General features: G+C 26.3%; 1 protein-coding gene across 1 annotated transcript; it reads right to left on the reverse strand.

Moving 5' to 3' along the window:
* Nucleotides 1-2,384: 2,384 nt before the first annotated feature.
* On the reverse strand, nt 2,385-22,665 carry LOC126549827 (orexin receptor type 2-like). Its single transcript, XM_050200213.1, has 3 exons — nt 22,562-22,665; nt 3,859-3,971; nt 2,385-2,560 (listed from the first exon to the last, which is right to left on the reverse strand). Exons 1-3 carry the CDS (start codon nt 22,663-22,665, stop codon nt 2,385-2,387), a joined length of 393 nt encoding a protein of 130 aa, XP_050056170.1.
* Between the last annotated feature and the right edge of the window lie 533 nt (nt 22,666-23,198).

The raw sequence follows: 23,198 nt of genomic DNA on the forward strand, positions 1-23,198 counted from the left end.
CGATAATATCATTATTACATTAAATCATTTCGTTTAAAATTATTAACCGATTAATTTATTGTTTTACTTATAATGATTTTAAGAAAATATAATATGTTTGACGAGTAGCTTAAAAAACAAATTATTAGAAATAAAATTATTTAAACCAGAAATTATGATGCATGGATAAAAATTAATCAAGTTGAAAAATATGTTTATTGCGAGGTCAGTAAGGTAAGCGGAACTAACTATCCTATAATGTGGTCTGTCTGTAGGATAAATATAATAGTGTGCACTTGGATGAACAGTTACCGTATTATTTTAGTACCTATAGAAAACCATTCGAAAATAAAATAATAACATCTGTCACGTTTGTTCTGTAAAGATCTAGCCTTGCTTACATGCACATTTTACATCATTGTATTATATTTTGTTATTTTGTTGGTTAGTGAGTATTTAGTAATATTTATAAACAAGTTTAGGTCTGTTGAATAGTCGAATAATATACAATATTTACTATTTATTATAGTTTTAGCGCGTTGTTTATTAGAATTACACAACGGTGGCAGTACATTATTCATCTGTAAATGATGAGGTAAACTAAATAATATTGTCTTAGGCAAAATGCATTTACTTCATTGTACTTTAATCCAAGGACCGATATATTATGCTGAAACGAAAAACAGTGATAAACTTAGAGTATGTTTCATTTATATGGTAAAATAAGAAATAACTTTTTATTTTTCTATTAAATCACAAGTTTAGGGAAAACAATTATTACAATAATTACCCTTCAGAATATCGTTATACGTATGTATAGTTTTTAATTTAAAAAAACAAAGCATTCGATTTCACATAGTTGTGGTGGATGAACAGGATATTTTTCGACGAAGGATTAGGAGAGCAATTTTACATTTAGGCAAAAATACCAACGAGGACGAGAACGCAGGTGGACAAGTTGGGATGCCATAAATCAAAAAATGTAATAAATGCAACAACTATAGAAAAGCGGATAGTGAACACCCGTGTGCCACAGTATATAAATTACTAAATTAGTCAATAATAAAAATCGCACATAGTTATGGAAATTTTTATATCGTTGTCTATATTGTACTATAGTTATGATGCTGAATTTAAAATTTAAATGTATAATATATATTAAAATAAAGTCAACGCATCATGTTAACGTAAGACTAAAGATTGAAATAATAAAACGGGTGTTGGCAATATTATACGAGACATCTTCGTTTTTCCTACACGACTTATTACCAGTAAGCTATACTATACTTCCTTATGGTCTTTCGTTCGAAAATGGAGTCAATAAAAATCAAAATCATATTAACTACTAAATTTCTCAGGAAACATTAAAAATACATACAATCATGTCTGATGGTACTCAAACATCATACAATATACTATCAAATGTCACGTAATCCTCAATCATATTATACATACTATAATCTTCTGTTACGATTGCTGAACTTGATCGTTTTTAATTCAATTCTGTCGATGCACCTATAAAATTTTTCGATGAGTCATATTGTGAAATGTATAGTAAAATATAAGGTTATAATTTATAGATATAATGCATACAATTTTCATTTGCGAGGTGGTTCAGAATATTTTAATCAATATCATAAATAATTATAGAAATAATAATAATAATAATAAAAATGAAATTTAAAATAACATAATATTACGTATTATTATATACACAAAATGTAACTAACTATACTATACTAACTATTACAATAATATATTATATACATTCACGTTTTATAATAATTAATAATAAACATCATAGGACGAACAAACAGGAAAAATATACCATAGTATAGTATATTAATATATAATATGATTATAATTTATAATATATAGGTAGTATTATAATACAATGTTACATGGTATTGAAAGTATATATATATACATATATTATTTGGTATAGAAAAACTCAAATATATATTAAAAATTATATATTTGAAATTGTGGCAATAGACCTGAATAAATTGTATATACATAATATATTTAAGTGTTGTATTCTCGAGGAAACAGCCGTCAGACTTTTATCAAGGGGATAGGTGGGTGGAGGATGATAGGAGACCGCCGGACACGTACGACTAGTATTATTATATTATATCGATAATTCCGAGCGCACTCGCCAGCACGTATATTTTTTTTCTGTACACATAATATATTGAAAGCCGTGGTCATATATATATAAATGGGAAAATTTTAACACCAAATCGCATTTATATATAAAAACATACTCACACATATAATATGTAACATATATACGTATATCACTAAAGCCAAAATATGAAGACTAAAAAAAAAATATATCTCGCCTTTGAGCGAGTGTAATGTTATTATAGTCTCGTCTTCGCTGTGTCACCTTAGTAATAAATTCACTGAATGTCTTCAGGCGACAGTCCAAAGCTCACATTGTCTGTCTTCATTGTGGTCATCGTGAATCGGCAAATGTACGTGCCACTTCGGGACGTGTGTGCTGCACGGCGCAGGCGATTCTGCCTGTGCGATCCCCAGCAAAGGAACAACCGTTTGAATTCATTACGGTATTTGCCTGAAAAATGGATAAACGGATGAAACATTATTTTATTTTTTTCATTCATTTTTATTTGGGTTTAGTCTGGAGCACCTGGACACACCGTCACACGGTCCAATAACCATCACATAGTACTTATCCTTATCGTATACGATGCTATAACTTGTGTCCTCTCTAAGTATTACGAAATCCTAAACTATTTCATTTTTACGTTTCACATGTAAAGACTATTGAACAATTGAAAAAACAAAATTCACAAAAACCTCACCAATTACAAAAAGATTCTTTGTTTGAGATCAAATTTATGTAATTACCGTTTCTATATCATTTAATTGACTATCGAGTAATTCAGTCTTTGAATTTTTATAACATATACTATTAATAAGTTACAAATTTATAATAAATGGTTAAATATAACCAAAATGTGTGATAAAAATGTTCAGTCATAGTTGTAAATTAAAATTATATACATTATAAAAAATATTGCTGTATAAATAACGGATTAATAAGTAATAAATTGAAAATAATACCCAAAGGTATTATGTAAATGTTTGAATAACATTAGCCAAAATATTCAAATATTTTTATATATTAACTGAATCTTGGATCACACATTATATGTTTTTACCTTGTTTCAAAATTGAAAAAACGATTGAAAAATATAGTAACATTGAAAAAACAAATATAAATTGTGCGTTCTCGATCGAATTATAAAAATTATGTTCTCAAACCTATTTTACCATATACGAAGACCCCTCTCTGCATTAAATAGGTATAGATGTACGATATACGAATATACCTAGGTATTTCACTTATAAAAAAAGTTTTATTTTTTTATTTAAGTACTGATATTCTTTTTACTAAACATTTTAGGTAGATGTATGGTAGAAATTATACTAAATATTAAAAATAAATAAATATTAATTAATTTAATTATATATTGGTAACAAAAATTAATATATTTTTTTAAATTTTGGGATGATAATGACAATTTTTTAATTTGAAAAATCGCCCATCCTCCTTGAATCTTTTCGGAAAACGCTACTTACTCATTATTGTTAAATGATATAAATACAGAAATACATACACATTAAGTGCTTGAATATTATTATTATCACTATAGATTTATTTTTAGTAAAGTTTATGTGTTCTATTTGATAACAATTTTTAGATAAAATTCCGTTGGATAATCAAAAATCAATATACATGTATACTAGGGCGAGGTACATACATATGACTACGTTAACTGTTGCACTATTTATGAAAATATAAAAAATAAAAATAAATCATATTTTTTATCCAATAATTATATTTACCACTCATAAAATTGTATATCAGCGGGTTCACTGCGCTGTTAGCATAGCACAGCCAATGACTTAAATTTGAAACTAGAGCTGTTGCCTGCGACTGTTGAATGCCCACCGTAAATCTATAAACAAACAAAAATACGTTTAATATAAATTATTATACTATATTATGCTTAATATAATATATTATTTGTTATCATATTATAATAAGATTATTGAGTAAATGTACAACGACTATTCATTATATTATTTACAATATTTTTACCAAAATATACCTTTAAACATTTGGCCGAACTTAATACAATTAATTTTACTTTTGAAGTTTAATAGGTACGAGTAAAATACTAATATATACATGGGAATAATTAACTCCATACATAGAGAACATCCCCACACTTAGTTTAATTTCAAAACGATTAATAGCAGCTAAAACATATTGAACTATTGAAATTGTGGTTATTGATCTTAAATGCATTTAAACTCGTAACGTGAAAATAAATAGAATATAAGCAATCAAACATAAAAATATACTTTTTATTGAAATATTAAAGAGTTGAAATTATTAGAAGGTAGGTATACATTTGAATTTATATTTTTAATACATTTCTAAAATCCTGAATTATTATATAATAATTACAGTGGCACCTGTTAGGTTGTACAATATATAATACAATAATTATCAGTGAAAAAGATACTTTTTATATTTTCATAAATTTTATATTTACTATAGATGCATTGAAACTTATGGAACGACGATAAATCATTATTTAAGGTTTAAAAAACGCTCTTTAATCAATATTTTATTTTTTAAAGGTATTATTTTCTACTAAACATACCTAATCTATTTCCATTTTATTGTAAAACGTTCCAATGTAACTAATATATATTAAGTATCTATAAATTCAATGCATAATGCACTAATGTGTTACAAATCTGGTATTAAAGCTTTTTAGACCACGTATTAAAAACGTTATAGGTCAAGGACATTGGATGTGTGTATATATATGAATATATATATATATATATAGTTTTACAGTCTAAAAGTAAAATAAAACTAAGGGATTGATGCAGCGGATGCTATAAAAAAACAAAGTAATCTTGAAATCAAGGGTTTCTCTAGAGTCTGAACTTTGAATTCCCATGACATTTGTTGTTAATATCCCTTTTTTCTACTCATCTATAATTCCAATCCATGGCCCAAAAACTATTATTCTTACTAAACACATTAAAATAATTACTTACGGCTGCAATGACTATACTATTATTATTAAAATATAATATATTATCAGAATTTGGTAGAAAAATTATATTCAATATCAACACTACGTATAAAGTCATCGTATACCTATAAGACGTATCGAGTCTAGACTCGTGATTGTTATTAATTTTTTCTCGCCAGTCCATTGTTGTGCCATAATAATGGTTTTTCATTTTATAAAAGTTTTTAATATTACAATGAAATATTGTTAAATATAGATATAAAATGTAAGTATGGTGAAAAAATAAATTACTCATATTTCAATCAAACGAAATTTTAGTGGAAAATAGACGGAAACATAATATGACAATGTCATATTATACGTATATATAATAACACAAGGTTTTTTTATGTATATGTCTTTATCAATATCGGTATCATAATATTTGCAATGTTTTTTTTATAGCTTGGCACATTCATTATTTACATACTTGCATCTATATGCGATGAGACTTTATACTCGGAGACAATATGACTAACAAGTTTTTCGAAAAAAAGACCAATTGAACGTTATACTATTAATTTTTCTTCTCGTTTATATCGAAAACATAATACATAGCAGCAGTCTTTAATCTTGGATTATCTCCATGGCGTATATGTGTATACATAAAAAAAACTTCAGTGGGCCTGGAGACGACGATGGCATGCGAAATAAAAACACTCATCATCATATAACCAATCATTACACCAAGTGAAATAGCGTCGTTTTATAACCGTCACGAATATTTTATTCGTTGTTTTTATTAGCCGTATAATAATGTATTAAGTCAATGGGCTCGTCAAATCGAAATGCTGTCGCTATAATTCTTCAACATCGCCGCCGTCACTCCCTCTCGCAGACCCCATCACGAGTTATGTCATGCGACATACATCATAAGTGCAATATTATACATAACAGTTAAATATTATGTAAAATGTATAACACACGCGTCCTTATATATAAATATACTTTCATACACATATTATTATATTATTGTAAACACTCGATATAGGGTATAACTACAATAACGAGAACAAAAAAAAACGCGATGGAGTATTGATTCAAAATATGACTATATATAGATAATATATTATGCATAGTATAAACGTGTAAAGCCGCATTCCCATGACTAGTGTACTTAGCCGATATTTGGTGCTGGTTATTACTTGCCATGCAGTCGGATCGGCATACTTGTACAATTATTTGTCGCTGGTGAAGTTCCCGAGGGTTGTCGGTAAATGTGACACAAGTCAAAGGAACGACCAATATTACTCGTATTACTTGTCAAGTACGCCAGTCGTGTGAACACCGTAATTGTGCACTGGTCAAATGTACAGTTATATTAGCGTATTTGGCAAGTACATCAGTCGTGAGAATGTAGCTTAATGATAACCAACCATGGTCTAATTTCAAGGTAGCATTTCATGGTATTGTGACGGGTGGAAATGACCAAATAACGTATTTTTTTTTACAGTACCCGCAGTATGCGATTGGATATCATGATAAAGGATTTTAAAGGAGCACGCCACCCCTCTTCCATCCCGATGGACTATAAAGTAAATATCACGTAAATGTATTATTTTTTTTCATTACTTAAGATTGTACAAAAAATAATAATAAAAATAACAATATAATCTAAACAATAATAGGTATCTACAAGTAGGTACGTTCTAAATGTTCCAAATTTAATACAAAACGTAATTTACTATTTGTATATTGAAGACACCGTGGCGTAGTACAAAGTTTGTACGGCTTACGTTGATTATAATGGGCTTTCAATTAATTTCCGGTTTTAGATTTCTCAGGAGTGGAATCCTTTCCTCACTAATAATTGTTCTTAATGCTCGATTGTCTCAATTTTCTTTGAATCAATCCTTCCAGAGTCCATGCATTAAACGTCTAAGCCCAGTCTTACTTGCCAACGTCAAATACCGAAACCGACAGTATACTATTATAATGTGGCACCCGCCATTGATCTTTTCATAAGACATTGAAATCATTGAATATTCACCAACGTTTCCGCTCCATAATAAAATAATAATGCCCTATGCGGCAGTTGTTGACGCAAAATTAACCTTATTCAATTTGATAAATTCATTACCAAAATGAAACATATATAAATTATTTATCATTATACAATATACACACTCACTAATGTATGCGTAATTCATCACATCGATTTTCTCGCAATTTAATCGTCGAATTGACAAATACTACAATATAATAAAATAAACATTTAAGTTGTCTAACTGTAAATGTTTTAATTAAATTTATTTAACATAATATCATATTATATTATTAAATGATTATTCATAATATACATCCAATGAAAGTTGTTCTGTCATCTCTCCAACACGATGACATAAAATTTATGTATATATATAAAAAAAAAAATCATAAATTAAAACTAGAATCAATAATTTAATGTACATTTAACGAAATCACAATATATTTATCGATTATCTAACTATGTATACTATAATAAATAAAATAGAATATTATTGAGTTTTAAAAACCAATTTTTGATAGCGAAATATTCGATTACGTGGCCTAACAGGCTCACGGAAAATCGAATTTTTGGCTGGACATTTTTCCATCGGGTAAAATATTGAGTCTGGTCCAAGTTGATTGTTGGTCTGTCGATAACAGTAACAAATAATGTCAAAAACGCATACCGACTGCAACCATATATAATAATACTAATACCCGTAGATATGCTTTTACGTAAATCGTTTTTATCCCTTGAGAATACGACAATACGCGCCCACAATAACGTAGGTATAGCTGAATAAACATTTATTTTTGAACAAAAACGATGATGACTTAAAATCTAAATTGAAATACATTATACAACCATAAGACATTAAAGGATTAGGTTATTTACAAATATTTTTAGAGTGTGAAAGTACGTTACTTGACTACTCAAGTAGTATTTTATTATATAATCTCTAATTCTCTACGAAACTGAAAAAAAAACAAACAAACAATAATAAATTCATACTACTATAAAGTGAATGGTGCTAACTATTATATTTTTATTTATTCGGAGTAAGTCATTTACGAAATAAATTTAAAAATTGAAATTCTTATAAAATATTACTGGTACGATTAACATATAAATAGAATATTATATTATTATGATATAACATTTTCATTTGAAATACACATATTTATATTATGTAGATGGTAGTTTATAGAACAAAATGAAGACAATAATATATTCCAGCTTATATATTTGCGCGAATAACTTAATAACTTTTTTGCTTTATATTTTTGTATATATTATAAACGTTATTAAAAATATAATTAAATTTATCATATAAAAATATTTATATTTTAAATAATGAATCGAATAATAGTAGTATATTGTATATTATACTATATTAGTGTAACTCTAACTCCTACTTCCCATCATAAATTACAACACTTTTATTATTTATCAAAACAATTAAGATATGAAGAATATTTAATTTACCTAAACTAGAAATATAAAAAAATTGTTTTGCCAAAATGAACATTTATGGTAATATCCGACAAAACTGAGCTAGTAAGCTAGGTACGGCTTTATCACCTGCTGATGAATAATATTTTACATTTTCCGGTTATGTGTTCTCGCAATAATTATAATAATTTACCTATTACAATATATACTGAGATATCCGGTTTATAAAACAAACCGATGTTATTAATTTATTTTTTTTTTCAATTTAAATAACTAATTTCAATGCACCGAGTATCTGATTAGATATAAATATGATACAATTTCAGTAAAATAATAATAACATAATAGTTTGAAATGTTATAAACATTTATTTTATCAATAATTTATATTTTATTTCCTGTGATAATAATATCGCGTTTCATAGTATATTTAACATATTTTTATGTTTACAACTATATACAATTACAGAAAAAAATTCAAGAAAATCGCATGTAAAAAAAAATTTTCATGAATAAAATATTGTATTAAAATTAAACTAATAGGTATTTTTAGGAATCATTAAAATATAAATCTCAAACTTTCTATCGTGCTTATGACATTCGTCCATCAGCCGACATAATAACATATTATAATATAATACCCATAATATCGTTATAAAGTTATTCGATATTACGCATGAGCATACATATATTACGTATGTCGTACATAATAATTGAGTCCCATACTTAAACGAAGAAAATATTTAAATTCATTTTGTTCCAGAATAAAAGTAAAAAAACTAATTCTGACAATTGAGTTCGCAAATAGGAACCGAAAAATATACTAACAAATTCATGCATTTTTTTTTTTTTTTTTGTATTGTATGTATTATGTTGAGCATTTCAATATTTTATGTTAAAATAGAAATAAAAATACTGTTAAATATTGGATTAGGACATTAGTTAATACACTAATTTATTAAATGTACCTAACTAGTTTTTCCAAACCAACACTTCAACAACTACGCTTGTTTAATTTTTTTTACAAACAGTCCCAATTTCGAGAAAATGGAAAGGAAAATGTTTTTTGTTTTTTTAGTTTGCTGGAACTTATTACTGAAACAAGGATTCAATTAGTAGTATATTTTAAATTTTAAGAAACTCAATTGCTACGTATCTAAAAAAAAACCTAGAACTCGGTTCACTCCGTTAGAGTTGGGACTCAATTCGTATGCAGCTGAACTATGCCATTTCGATTCCAATTCTTTGTGCCCAACTATTTCTTTCATTCCTATTATATATGTATATTATATAGCGTTTCGTCGTTACCTTGGAGACGTTCATATATAACTGCATTTAATCCCTACGGCGCTTATTGGTCTTTTGTTTTTTCAACAAATCGTTTTAAGCCTCGGGCGCGCACAAAAACCAAACTTTATCACTCTTGCAGCGTTGTGTATGCAAGCGTATGACTCTCCCGTGAGAAAAAAATAACACACATGCACAATATGTGCTAAAGGCGTACCTTTATGCTTATTGTAACATAATATATTATAATGTTATGTAAATACTGTTGCTGTGGTGTTGTGTGTTAGTTTTTGGCCGAAATGTTGGACGAGTTATAAAATAATAAATATAGACGTGTGACCGTACCTATAAATAAATTATTATGTTATATTTATCGATAAAACTCGTGTAAAATTCTAATTACTGGAAAACTGTTTAGGTATAATTTCAAACTTGTTAAAATATTTGTCTTTATTAAAAGATATATTAAATCTGTACACATTTGAATGTAATATTTTTATATTTACTTCTTATTATCCCTATAAGATTATTCATAATTATTAAATAAGTCATAGTCGTTTACTCGTATAGATTCAACCATGGAACATAATATTATTATGGTCTTCTGGTATGACTCAATGGTGTATATTAGTACCTAAGTAAAAGTTATTACCCATTCAAACTGTAAAATAGTTATGAGAATTTCTATTTAATCCCCAAAATTTACTGAGTAATTTTTACCAAACATACATCCCTTCATTTAACGTACTTATATGGACATAAATATTGGCTTTAGCAAACTAACGCGATTGACCATAGTGACGAAAACGCCATCCTAATGTGTTTTTTTTTTCTTTCCGTTCTGTTCATTAGGCCCACTATTCCCGCAGATAAATTTAAAATAATTAAAGGCAGATTTGCATAATACTCCCTAGAATTTGCATACTCACGTCCTACATACACGCACACACATGTAATATTATATAATTTATACAATAAACACAGGGATTGTCAGAGCCCCCGTGAGAAAGTCGTCACTTAGGTCGCACCGTGTGGTATAGGTAAAGGTAAACTATAAAGGATGTTTCTTCGATGAATGTGTCACAGCTAGGACATTAACATTCGTGAAATTTTCAGAATCGTGTATGCATTGTTTCAAATCACCTACAATGCTAAAATTTTTTTCCCTTATTCGAATATGATCTCGTCAATGTTAACGCTGTGGTGCCTGTACTTTGTATTGGCAGCTGTTGCGCACCGTGTCACGTTTTTACCGTACTAATACCTGTCAATATTGGCTAAACTTGACGATATCTGCTTCACTTATTAAATTCTATCAATGCTAATATTTATAATAGTAATTTATTTGACAGTTTTCTACATTATAATCACAAGTTATGTCATTATAGTCTGTAATAAATCATTAAATATTTTCAAAATAATATTCCTACAAAGTTATATTGTATGAATAATGAATATATTATTATTATGAAACGAATGTTTTCATAATTTTTTCAATTATAATAGCAAATAATTATTGTTACCATAATAATTTATAGTAAATACGAAATAGGACAAAATTAATTTGGTTAATAATTTAGTACGCAAACTTGGCAAGAATACAAACCAATAATTATATTTAAATTTAAGTCATTATTTCAGGAATATAAATTATAAATAGTACCTATATTTAGGAAGTAAGTAAACAATTCTGAAAATATCGTTCTTGGACCATTTTATTGAACATGTTTAATCGGAATGGTATAAAATTAATAATATATAAGTTAATGGTTAAATATAGTATAGAAACACACAGGTCACAGAGAGACTATGCAATATATTATATGTACACTGTACAGTATAGTATATATTAACATATTATATTACATCATTTATGATATATAATATTTATTATTTCTGCCTATGAACTATTGTTTAAATGTAATGATATTAATACTAGATTTTATCTTTCATAGTATTATAGAATATTATCAGTTGAATTTAATTTTAACTATTTACACACTACATGCATCACTAGCTTTTTGACTCTCGAATTATTGACACTCGACCGAGTATAAATATTCTTTTATTCCTTATTTTTTCTTTGTAACTGGTAGACTTTATAATATAGCTAAAAATTATGAAAGCTATAGAATTAATATGTGTCCGTTATGATTACAACATACTAAAATTCTCGATCATACATTTACGTCTATAGTTTATTAGCACTTAAGTAAAGGTTAAAAGTTATACATTGCTCACTCGTGACGTATATACAAAATGAAAACAAACCAGAGGTATCCTTTCCATTCATTTATATAAAATATTTGTACTTTAATTGACTAGTTCACAAAAAAGTCTACACGCTTTATTTTTAGCATTTATATTTTATATACATCCATTTTTTTTTAGAAAAGTTTAATACGCTCAGATTATATTATATATTATATGATTTAAAATACAGATTTACTTTTAAAAATAAATGACTATAGGTATAGGTTATTAAGTAATAACTATCAGATGTTAGAATAATACGTAATATCAATATTATTTTATATATATTATTATATGTATATTTTAATATTTACACCTATCACATTTTCCAAACATGTACATTTGAAAAATAATTAACCCTTTTGTTTGCTGTTTCTTATATAAATCTGAAATTACTATGTATACAGGTTTATGGTTATACTGTTAGTGACCTGTATATACTATTATTTAGGAGTTAGTGATGACGTGGTTGTTACAGCGGTCAACTAGTAGGTATACTACTATACTATATATATATATATTTATAGTATATACTACTATAATATATTTTAATGAATATAGCGTGTCAACGGTCCAAAACCCCGCACGTCAACAGTTCAAAAACAATATTATCACAGATCTGAATACTTTGTATAAATTGCTAAAAGCCTTTACATAATAGAAGAAGAAGTTGAAGTCCGAAATCAAATAATATAGTTCTATATAGGGTATAAATTAAAATGTATTAATATACAACACATTAAACGAATATAATATCGTAAATATAATATTACACCAAATTACATCATTGTAATATTATAAATTGTAATAACCGAAGACGAAAAGAAACAAATACAAGTTTTACGTAAATCACAAATGGCTAAATCATTGGATCAAAAAAAAAAAAAAAAAAACACAAAGGAAACTAAGTACAGTAAAAAAAAAAAACATTCAAATGTGTCGAAATTCTGGCATATAAAGAAAATAAGAAACAATATTAGATTCCAATAGAATTTGAATTAATAATAAAAAAATAATAATAATAACATCACTCACTTTATGATTTAGTTTTGTCGAATCACGTTTTATTGTTACGAGTTAAATAAATTGTTTTTGGGTCTTATAACTTAAACAAACGCAAATAAAATAATACAATTTTAAATACATATTATTTATAATTATAAAATATTAAGCTAAAAAATGATCTTTCAAGTAGGTAAATAAACTATACTATACAACTATGTGTAAAATTTAAACAACTTACTTTTTCACTAAGGATAGAGATTCTTTAGTGATCTTTAATGAAATATAATATTCTCTACGTGACATTTGAATTTACGTAAAGCTATGAATTTAATATTGTACACGCACATATAGCTTAACTTTTCAAAACCAATCAAACATGTTGTGTACCTTCGCAGATAGTTTGACACCTTTTAAAAATTACAGAAATACTCTAAAATCTTATAATATTGAATTCGTGGCTAATATTACAATATACTTAATATTTATACATAATTCCAAAAACCTCAATCTTTACCACGACTGACATCATGTACCTCAATTATAATTTGAATGGAGACTTATTTTTAAATTTTCCTACTTTAAACTTTAAACAGCTCCAATTCATCTAACAAAAAAAACCCCAAAATTTCATTAAAAAATCAATATAATATGTACCTATTATTGCTCTTTCCGCTCAGAATCTAAAACTTTTAATTTAAAAATGTGCGCTTTTGAATGTACCTACCTACGTCATGTTTGTGAACACTCACGCAAAATATATACAATTTAATTACACAAATTCAATTATATTTTGATACAACAATAATTTGAATGTTAATATAAATAGTTTATAATACATGCAATAGAGGTACCTATGTATTTAATTTGAATAAAAACAAAATGATAAAAAGTATAAGCCAATCAAACGGTTGATTTTGTTTTCGTTACATAATATTATAACAATTACTGTCGTTATTATTGTTGCAACGATCCCACGGTTGAGCTATAGTTTTGAAAAACAGTTTTTGCCTTCAAACATAATATACAATACAAGGGACAATACATTCAATATGCGCTAGTCCTAATTAAACTTGAAAACACTGCGATGAATATATAATAATATTAATAGTAATGTTTACTTTTGGGCTTTTTCGTAAATACATAATATGTACAATGTACATATTATGTAGAAGCGATGACGGACGCGTACCCGTTGAAGGCAACTTTTCAAATATAATTATATCAAGCCAGAAGCGTATTAACGATAAGACCATATTTTACTGAGAGGACAATGTCGTATGCCCCATATATACATCAAATTACTGGGAAATGTGTATAAAAACGAATTATATACCTTCTGTTTTAATGTCGAGTGCTTAATTTAGTCTGGGTATACTTTTTTGATTATTTATACCTTTTATTCTATTTAAAATTCTCAGTGTTTACCACAAATAAGGTTATATTAAAATAATAATTCATGGACATCTTACCTCTTCCCGCCCCATACACTTAAGTTTTTTTTAAATATATTTATTATACTATGATTAAAATTATTATTGAAACATCATTAAAATAAACGATAGTAAATATTAATACGCATGGAGATATGCGATGCATGTATGCTCTTATAAATCATCAATTAAAATATTTTTTAGCACCTTATGTGTATAATTTTATATCGGTATAAGATAGCATATAGTAATTAAACTTTCTTATTCAGACTTATAAGTAATAATATATAGAATATTACTATATGATTTTAATTGTTACGTGATTATTTGCAAAATTCAAAAAAATAAATACGGCGTATAAATAAACACTATAATAGAGCAATTCTATGATGGAAGGGGGTCCTCTCCAAATTCGGCTGCGGTCCTTAGTTTTTTTCTTTCAAATTTATTCTTTTCTTTTTTATTCGTGACCTCCTACAAAATAATAAAAACGTAAATTATATGCATAATGCGGGATACACTCACACTACACGATGAAATATATACCAACGACGGATGATGCGCGTATAAGAAATATTCGCGAGGGACGATTGGAGTCGATAAATAACCAAGTCGCGGGCCTCACGCTTTAATCCGGTAGATTAGGTTTTCGGGATCGACGAGCGCGTCACCAGCGGCCGCTTTTTACCGTGTCCTGGACCGGAAACTGGCGCGATTTGTTTGTCGATATACGAGATTATGTCCCGGCCCCAACTGGTGACTACATATTATTATTATACTACACTGTATAAGCACGAACAGATACCGAAATACGGCTTATTCGTGCTTTACGTGTGATGGAATTTGTTGTTTGAACGCGGTGCGAGTAAATAATATGATTCGTGTGTTTTTTTGTTGTGTATATACGTTAATTAATCTATAAAATCATTCGATTTTTCAACTTTGAAGGTTGTTTTAGATAGAAAATTGGATCTAGTTTGTGCTTTAGAGAGGTAAAAACAAACAAAAGAATTCTTAGTAACTTATTTACAATTGGGAACGAAAATTTTGATGCAAATACATTTTAAGTAGGTAGGTATAAGTATTCTTTAGTTAGAAATTCATAAGAACTTTTAGTTTTTTATCCAAGTTTTGAAAATTGAATACAAAATTCACCATAGATAAATCATACTGAAACCATAAAATCTAAAAAAAATTACGGTAATTATTTTTTATAGACATTTTAAGTTTAAATTTGAACGAAATTACTTATTTAAACGATAAATAACGATGTTCATTATTATTTTATTATAATTTAAAAACATTATTCATGGGAACTTAAAAACTTTTACGTATATTATAAATTTTGAAGAATTTTACTAAGCACAATGACATTTTTGATTTATTATAAGATGTTATCTATTTATGTGAACTTATTTTTACTGTTTTACGGTATTAACAGAAAGATGTTATTGAATTTTGAGTTGTTTAAATTAATATAATATGGCATAAATAATATATATTATTAATGTAATAATTAAATATGAATAACATAAAAAAATTATAAATGCAATATTTTCAGAAAAAAGTATGTCAACCTACTGTAGTCTATAAGTGGAATAAATCAATAACTTTATCAAAAAAATATATCATGAAACATACTTAGTGATATAGGCTGACAGACCATCACCGCTCAAAATCGTTTTTCGTATACAATGATATGTATCGTTTTGAATTCAAATTTAACATACCCAAAATGCGACCCACTCAATACCTAATTGTACAATAGCGAGATTGCCACATGTTTGCTCTTTTTTTTTTAACGATTCCTGTACCGATCAGTGTATATAATTTGTATATATTATATTATGTTTTTGTGTGTGTATGTGTGGTTACATAGCTTACAGCGACGATTCGAAGACGAAATAAAAAAAAAATAATCTAAATTTATATATTTATAATATATACGTGTACATACACATGGTAAATAATATGTCAAGCAGGTTCACCTTAATTTTTGTCTCTAATAATGATTTTATGCAAATAACAATTTTAAAATTTATAAGCGGTCGTATATTTAAAACTAATTTTTTTTTTTATAACTCAATGTAATAAATAGTATACTGTAGTGGTATGAATTTGTTTTTAAAAATGAGGGTTTTCAAATTGTTAAGTGATAATATTTTTGAAAATGATGATGCATCTAAACAAAATTCTAAAAATAAATGTCTAGGATTTCAGTGAACTGTATACCACCACAGGATACAGAACATTCCTATTAAATGGTTAATTAAAATTTAGATTTTTAGTATAATTTTAACAATTCTAAAAATTTTTAAAATATAAAATTAAGGTAAGCTTTGGTGAATTACCTGGTATAATAAAGTGATTATCATAATGTAACTATTAAAATATATATGTTTTGCGTTATATATATTGTAATATAAATAATAATGATAAGGTATGGTTTATTTCTGAATAGTTTCTCAATGTTCCGTAACTTATTATTTACTTATAATACAGTTTAAACTCTCCAACGTATAGGTTTGTATATATACGCTGTATTCCATAAATAACGATTTATAATTTTTGAGCTAAATCGAACAAATTTAACACGTGGCGACCGTCGTATACTTTAAAGTTTTGATAGATATTTGATATTATAATATTATGATGATAGTTCGTACATACAAGTATACAACGAAAGTTTTAATGAACACTGCGTGCTGTATTTCACATTTAGAAAAGGATAAAGAACAGTGCCATCGCTGTAGCCTATAACAGATGTTTGTTAGATTAGCTTTCTGTAATCGGTAACTTTTAACTTTGTGTGCAGCGATTACACAACGATTGTTTTTACCCCTTTTTACCTATCTACTTCTAAAGTACGTTATTATAGTATGTTTCTTACACGTGTTCTCCGGAGTTTATTAATGTTATTTTATAATGAACGCACGCATAGCCCCCCAAAAAGATACACCGATCAGAAAACAAACAAGTTCGAGTTATTTAAGTAACTAGTATCAAAGAATCAACATTATTATATGTCTGTAACCTATTAATTGACGAACAGTTCAATGTTACTCTAAACATACCATTTTAAAAATATAAGAAATAAATTACACAGGTTGGAAGACTATTTTCATTGATTAAATATATTTGATCCTATCTTAATTGACAAACAATATAATTTTTGACGAGGGAAATCGATCACAAACCATTTGTTATGTTTATATTCAAATATTTTAAATATCGTTAAAACTGGTAGTCAAATGAATAATATTTCTAGTGATTTAAAAAAATCATTTGATTCGAGTAGTATCAATAGATAAGTTATTAAGTTACGAAATTTAGAGATAGGACTGTCCATAATTATTTTGAATTTTAGTTTGAAACCTATCACAATCGAATAACTTAGTTTGTCAAAATTGACTCAAATATTCCTGATAAAATTCACAAAAATGTATTTAAGAAGAGAGAATTATCTCCCTTAGTGTTTTTATTATTACTCAATGACATAAATTATGTCTTATGATTTGATAACTGTTGTATAATTTTTTTCTTAACTTATTTTAAAAGGATGCTAAACCCACATGTGTTGTCTCTGTCTTATAAACGCGTAACAAAGTTAAAAACTGTTTTGCGAGGGAGAACTTTACTCCCTCAATATTTATATCAAAATTATTAATCGTATTGGGAAGAATTTCACCTGTATTATAGTGTTTTATTTTATTATTATTATTATTATTTTTTTTTTGATAACATGAGTTAAAAATAGTTTTTAACTATGTTACGCGTGTATAAGATTGAGACAACACACGGGTATAACGTCCTCTTAAATAATATTGGTTTTTTAAAAATTGTATAACTTTTTAATATTAGTAAATATGTTAGTTTTATAGTACCCAATATTCTATATTTAAAGTATTTGCTGGCTTCGGGGCTTAAAATAAAATAATAATTAAAATAACATTCTATAAATAACATTATAGTTTATACATACGAAAAGTTTTATGCGTGGTACGCCGGAACTACATTTTTACGTAAATATTTATCCGTGGATTGCAAAATACAATTATGATCGATGTAGCAGGTAGGTAGTAGGCGTTTTAATATTTGATTTAATTATTACAAACAAGAGTGTATAGTATTTATTATTTAATATAAATATAATATAGTTCTACAAATTCTATGAGAGATGAGTGGTATAAAACTGTAAATTGTTCTGATATTATAGAACACAAGCTTGTAAAATAGTTTTGAGAATATAAAAAAAGAAAAATATTAATTTATAAAATATATTTATTTTGTTTATTTGTAAAAAATAGAATGATATTTAATTATATTTTAGATCTTATCGAATCTATTTGTTGTTTCGTTTTCGAACAAAAATTGCTGGCTATGAAATTCAAATTAAAAATTCTACCTACTCTACAAATTTTATCATTTTCGTTGTAGTAGTAGGTATATAATATTGAAAAACTGTTTATTTTTTAAAATTTCAACAAATAAATACATATACATTAATTTTAAATGGTGATAATATTGGAAATTTAACTAATAATTTAATACGAAGCGATGAATAAATTTATTTTGCAATAATATATAGTGTTTGTGAGTATGTTTTTTATATGTATTGATTTCTAACTTTAACGATCGTTTCAAATATTAAATTGTATTTAGTTTGTAATTTAAACATGTTGAAGTTCAAATTTTCCAATTATTAAAAAAATTATCGAGAAAAAAATAACGAAAAACTGAAATTTTTATGCGAATCCAGTCATTGATTATGTTTTTTTTTTTTATATAAGCTGAAAACAAATAACCATAGAAGTTTATAAAAACTGTATATAATGATTTTTTACACCCAGTTAATTTTTCAAAATATTTCAAACATTTCGAATATTTTTTGAGTTGTTTTTAAACATTTGCAATATTCAATGATGTTAATGTTATTTTTATAATGGATTTTGATAATTTTTTTTTTTTTTTGCTGAATCACTAACTTTGTGAACTCGCAACACAAGATACCATATAAATACCACATATATATACCATATTCGTAGTTTAAAGATATATATAAAAATATTTAAAATTTATAGGCATAATGCATTTGTATAAGCATATAAGTATCTGAAGTTCAAATTTTGAACAAAAAAAGATGAATAACGATATTCATTATTTTTTTAAGGTTCAATAACTTTATTTTTAGGGACATAATATTTTTAAATACATCATTATAGTTTATACTATTGCTTTTTTTTTAACTAAATTATTCTAGATATCGTAGTTACTAGTTTTAATAGTTAAAGAAAAATATCTTAAATAGCAATATAAATAATAATAATAAAAAAAAACAAACGAAACGTATTAGTATTGAGTACTATTTAGTATTTGATATAAGCTGATTGACCGTATCCGTTTAAGAAAATTCATTGTATAAAATGATATATCATTGAATTTCAATTTCTATTTGTTCATAATTGATAATATTATAGTTATTAATAATAGTTTATATAAACAATACTACTAAATACAGTAAAATAATCTATGTGAATAATATGATTTTTTAAATTCTCCACCATATTGACCTAGGTTAGGTTATATATATTATATCCTATAACCTTATATATTTATAATTTATTAGCATTGTATTTTTAAAAAATGATTAACTAAAAAAAATATAATCGTTAGGTAAAATATTCTGTATAGTGTATAATGTACACACCTACCTTATTAGAAAAGATATTTTAATTATCGATTTTTCGTAAAAACCTAAAGAGTAAAATAAAAACGTTATACACAATGTAACTAATGAAAGTTACGAATTTACATTTCCAATGAACCAAGATGAAAATAACTTTTATTTTCGATGGCCGCTTTTACGATTTGTTTTCTTTGCGGTGCAGGACGTTTCTCTTTCTTCGAAATAAATTCCACCGTTTCGATACGCGTATTATATGCAAATCACGTCATTTAAATATTTTTTAGTATTGTCACGGAAATACTTGATTTCGGGGAACAAGTGGCACTTTGTAGAATTATTATTCGAAGTCCGGAGAAAAGCATTTTAATTATCCAAATCCAGGACGTCTATCCTATAAACTATGTGTTCCGTGAACGGTTTTTCTATAAAAAGATTTGTGTTCATATTACTATGGTAGTACAATAATACATCGCTATTATGGCATGACTTAACATCACATGGTTAACAAAATAATTAACCGTGCAAAATTAAAATTGACATTGATTCCAATGGTATTATGAAATTAATACTTGTAGTATAATATGGTTATGATAGAGATTAACGTACAATTCGCAATATTAATTCGATTTTAATGTAGAATCAATGAACCGTATTTTCCGTGAAATTCGTAAGACTTAAATATTCAAGACACATGATCTAGAGAAATATAATATATAGTTTTTTGAGCAGCACGCGTTAGACGGAATGCTTGAGCGTATGTTAAACAATATTAACTCATTTTTTGAGAACCAATAATAAATGCTATATCAAAATACCAAATTGTTCGAGAGATCAATATTTAAAATTTTAATCTATAATATATATCTTCTTTATTAATGAATGATTTTTATTTTTTTTTAAATCGAATAATTCTTTATATATGTTTTAAAATTTTTTTTTATTCTTAATAAAACCAAAGAAAAAAAACACTATAAAAAAATACAATTAAAAACTAAAGTTTTACAGATGAAACCTGCTTTAGGTTGTTCATAATTTTAGTTGTTTGTTCTTTGAACTTTTTTGTTTTGATTTAAATGTATGTTTCTTGTAAAACAAAAGAGGACGTATCATAATGTTGAAACAAAAATAATACGATGATGTACATTGATAACTTATCAATGTACACCATTATTATCATTATTATTTACTCATTTATATACAACTATTTTAGTTATAGTCGACCCTCGACCGTCGTGTTATAGATAAGATTATACTTTCAAAATTCCTAAAAATGCTTTCTTATAAAATAAAAATAATTAATCTAACCTAACTGAAGACTTGAGAGTAAGCGATTTAGCTTATTTTAAATACGATCCGTTTACATCAACCGACGTAGAACGAAGTTTTTTGAAATATAAGAACTTATTAGCTCCAAAGGGTTCAATTTAAAAAATTTAAAACAAACACTTATAGTAATGCAATGATTTATATTATAGTTGTTATATATATATATTGGTAGAATTTAAGATTATAACAGTAAATTTAAAACATTCATAACAATCATAACAAAACGTTGTTATTTTTTAGTGCAATACTGCAATCATTTTTATTAGTTTTTTACTACTAGACAATTCGTGCTCTATCGATAATTTAACCTATGTGTATAAACTAAATCAATTTTGTTTATACTTTTGGTATTTAGTCCAAATAGTTAGTATATATATTTATTATAATATTGTTGTAGAATCAATAAAGTAAATATTAAAACTTTAACTTTTAAGTTTTTGATTCTTTCAAATACCACTTTTTTTTTTTTTACTAACAAGGCTTCTAAATTTATTCGAATTTCAGTACTGAACTGTTCTTAAAAATGAAAAAAGTCAAATATTAAAGTAAGAATTTAAATAATATTTTATGAAATGCCTATAAAGTCACAGACTGCGATGTTTATTTTAATAATAATTGGAATTTGTATTTTAAATTAAATTTGAATGTCGATCTTTGTTTAATATACATGAGATTGTTTGTAACGCCTATAAAATACTTTTTTTTCCATACATAAAATAAAATTATACTGAGTTATAAACCAAATATACAATTATATATAAGCAGCCATGGGATCATTTCATTAGATTGTATTCATATATATACCAGTTATACCTATATTATATATATAAGTATAACATGTATAATATATATTATTATTATATTTAGAAAGGTTTTTATAAGTTATGTACTGTAGTAGTACATGTAATTACCTATATTTAATATTGAGGTAAACTGCCTAAACACTTTATATATATAACGCATATCACAACATCACAACATATTTATATATATATATAATATTAAGATATTGTATAAGTAATGTAGTATTTTATAATTCATTTTACCTCAACAAGTTCATCAGGTGCACGGGAAAGAAGCACAGTGCGAACATGACCACAACTGCCACCAACATTTTCGCCGCTTTCCTCCTGGCTTTTATCTGAGCCATCGTGCTGGTACACCCCATCGTTGCCGTCCGGTTGAAACCTGCGAAATAAACTTCATCGTGAGTAAAATCGTAAGCGTCTTGCGTTTAGGTGGTTTTCCGAACTCGTTAAAACTAAGTTTTTAGGTTTTATAGTTTTACTGTTTTACAGTTTTATAATAATATTATATTCCATCGCCTTTGCACACAATTATAGACTGCCAAAATTTTTGGAAAATGTACGTTATGGTTTACAATTATTATACGATGCACGGTAACCACGTACTGTGATCAAACGCATATTGTAAAAGGACTGAAGTCTTAACAAGTAAATAACACGATTGTATAATGTATAGTTCCTAAAAAGTAAAAACTGTCAATATTTTTTTGTTGAGACTATATAATATTTTTATATTGAAAATAGCCAAGTATCATCATTGTACGTATATGGTTGTTTTTTTTTTATATCGGAAATTTTTCACAATAACACATTTCAAACACTTTTAAAGAAAATGAATCAAATAATATATGTCTTTAATAGTTTAATACTTATTTAT

The sequence above is a fragment of the Aphis gossypii genome, chromosome 2 (assembly GCF_020184175.1).
Source record: "Aphis gossypii isolate Hap1 chromosome 2, ASM2018417v2, whole genome shotgun sequence".
Taxonomy (NCBI): domain Eukaryota; kingdom Metazoa; phylum Arthropoda; class Insecta; order Hemiptera; family Aphididae; genus Aphis; species Aphis gossypii.

Coding starts and splice junctions, on each gene's coding strand:
- LOC126549827 (XM_050200213.1), bottom strand. CDS start 22,665: ATGGCTCAGATAAAAGCCAGGAGGAAAGCGGCGAAAATGTTGGTGGCA. Junction 3,972..22,561: donor CACCTGATGAACTTGTTGAG/GTAAAATGAATT, acceptor GTTTGTTTATAG/ATTTACGGTGGGCATTCAAC. Junction 2,561..3,858: donor GATATACAATTTTATGAGTG/GTAAATATAATT, acceptor TCCATTTTTCAG/GCAAATACCGTAATGAATTC.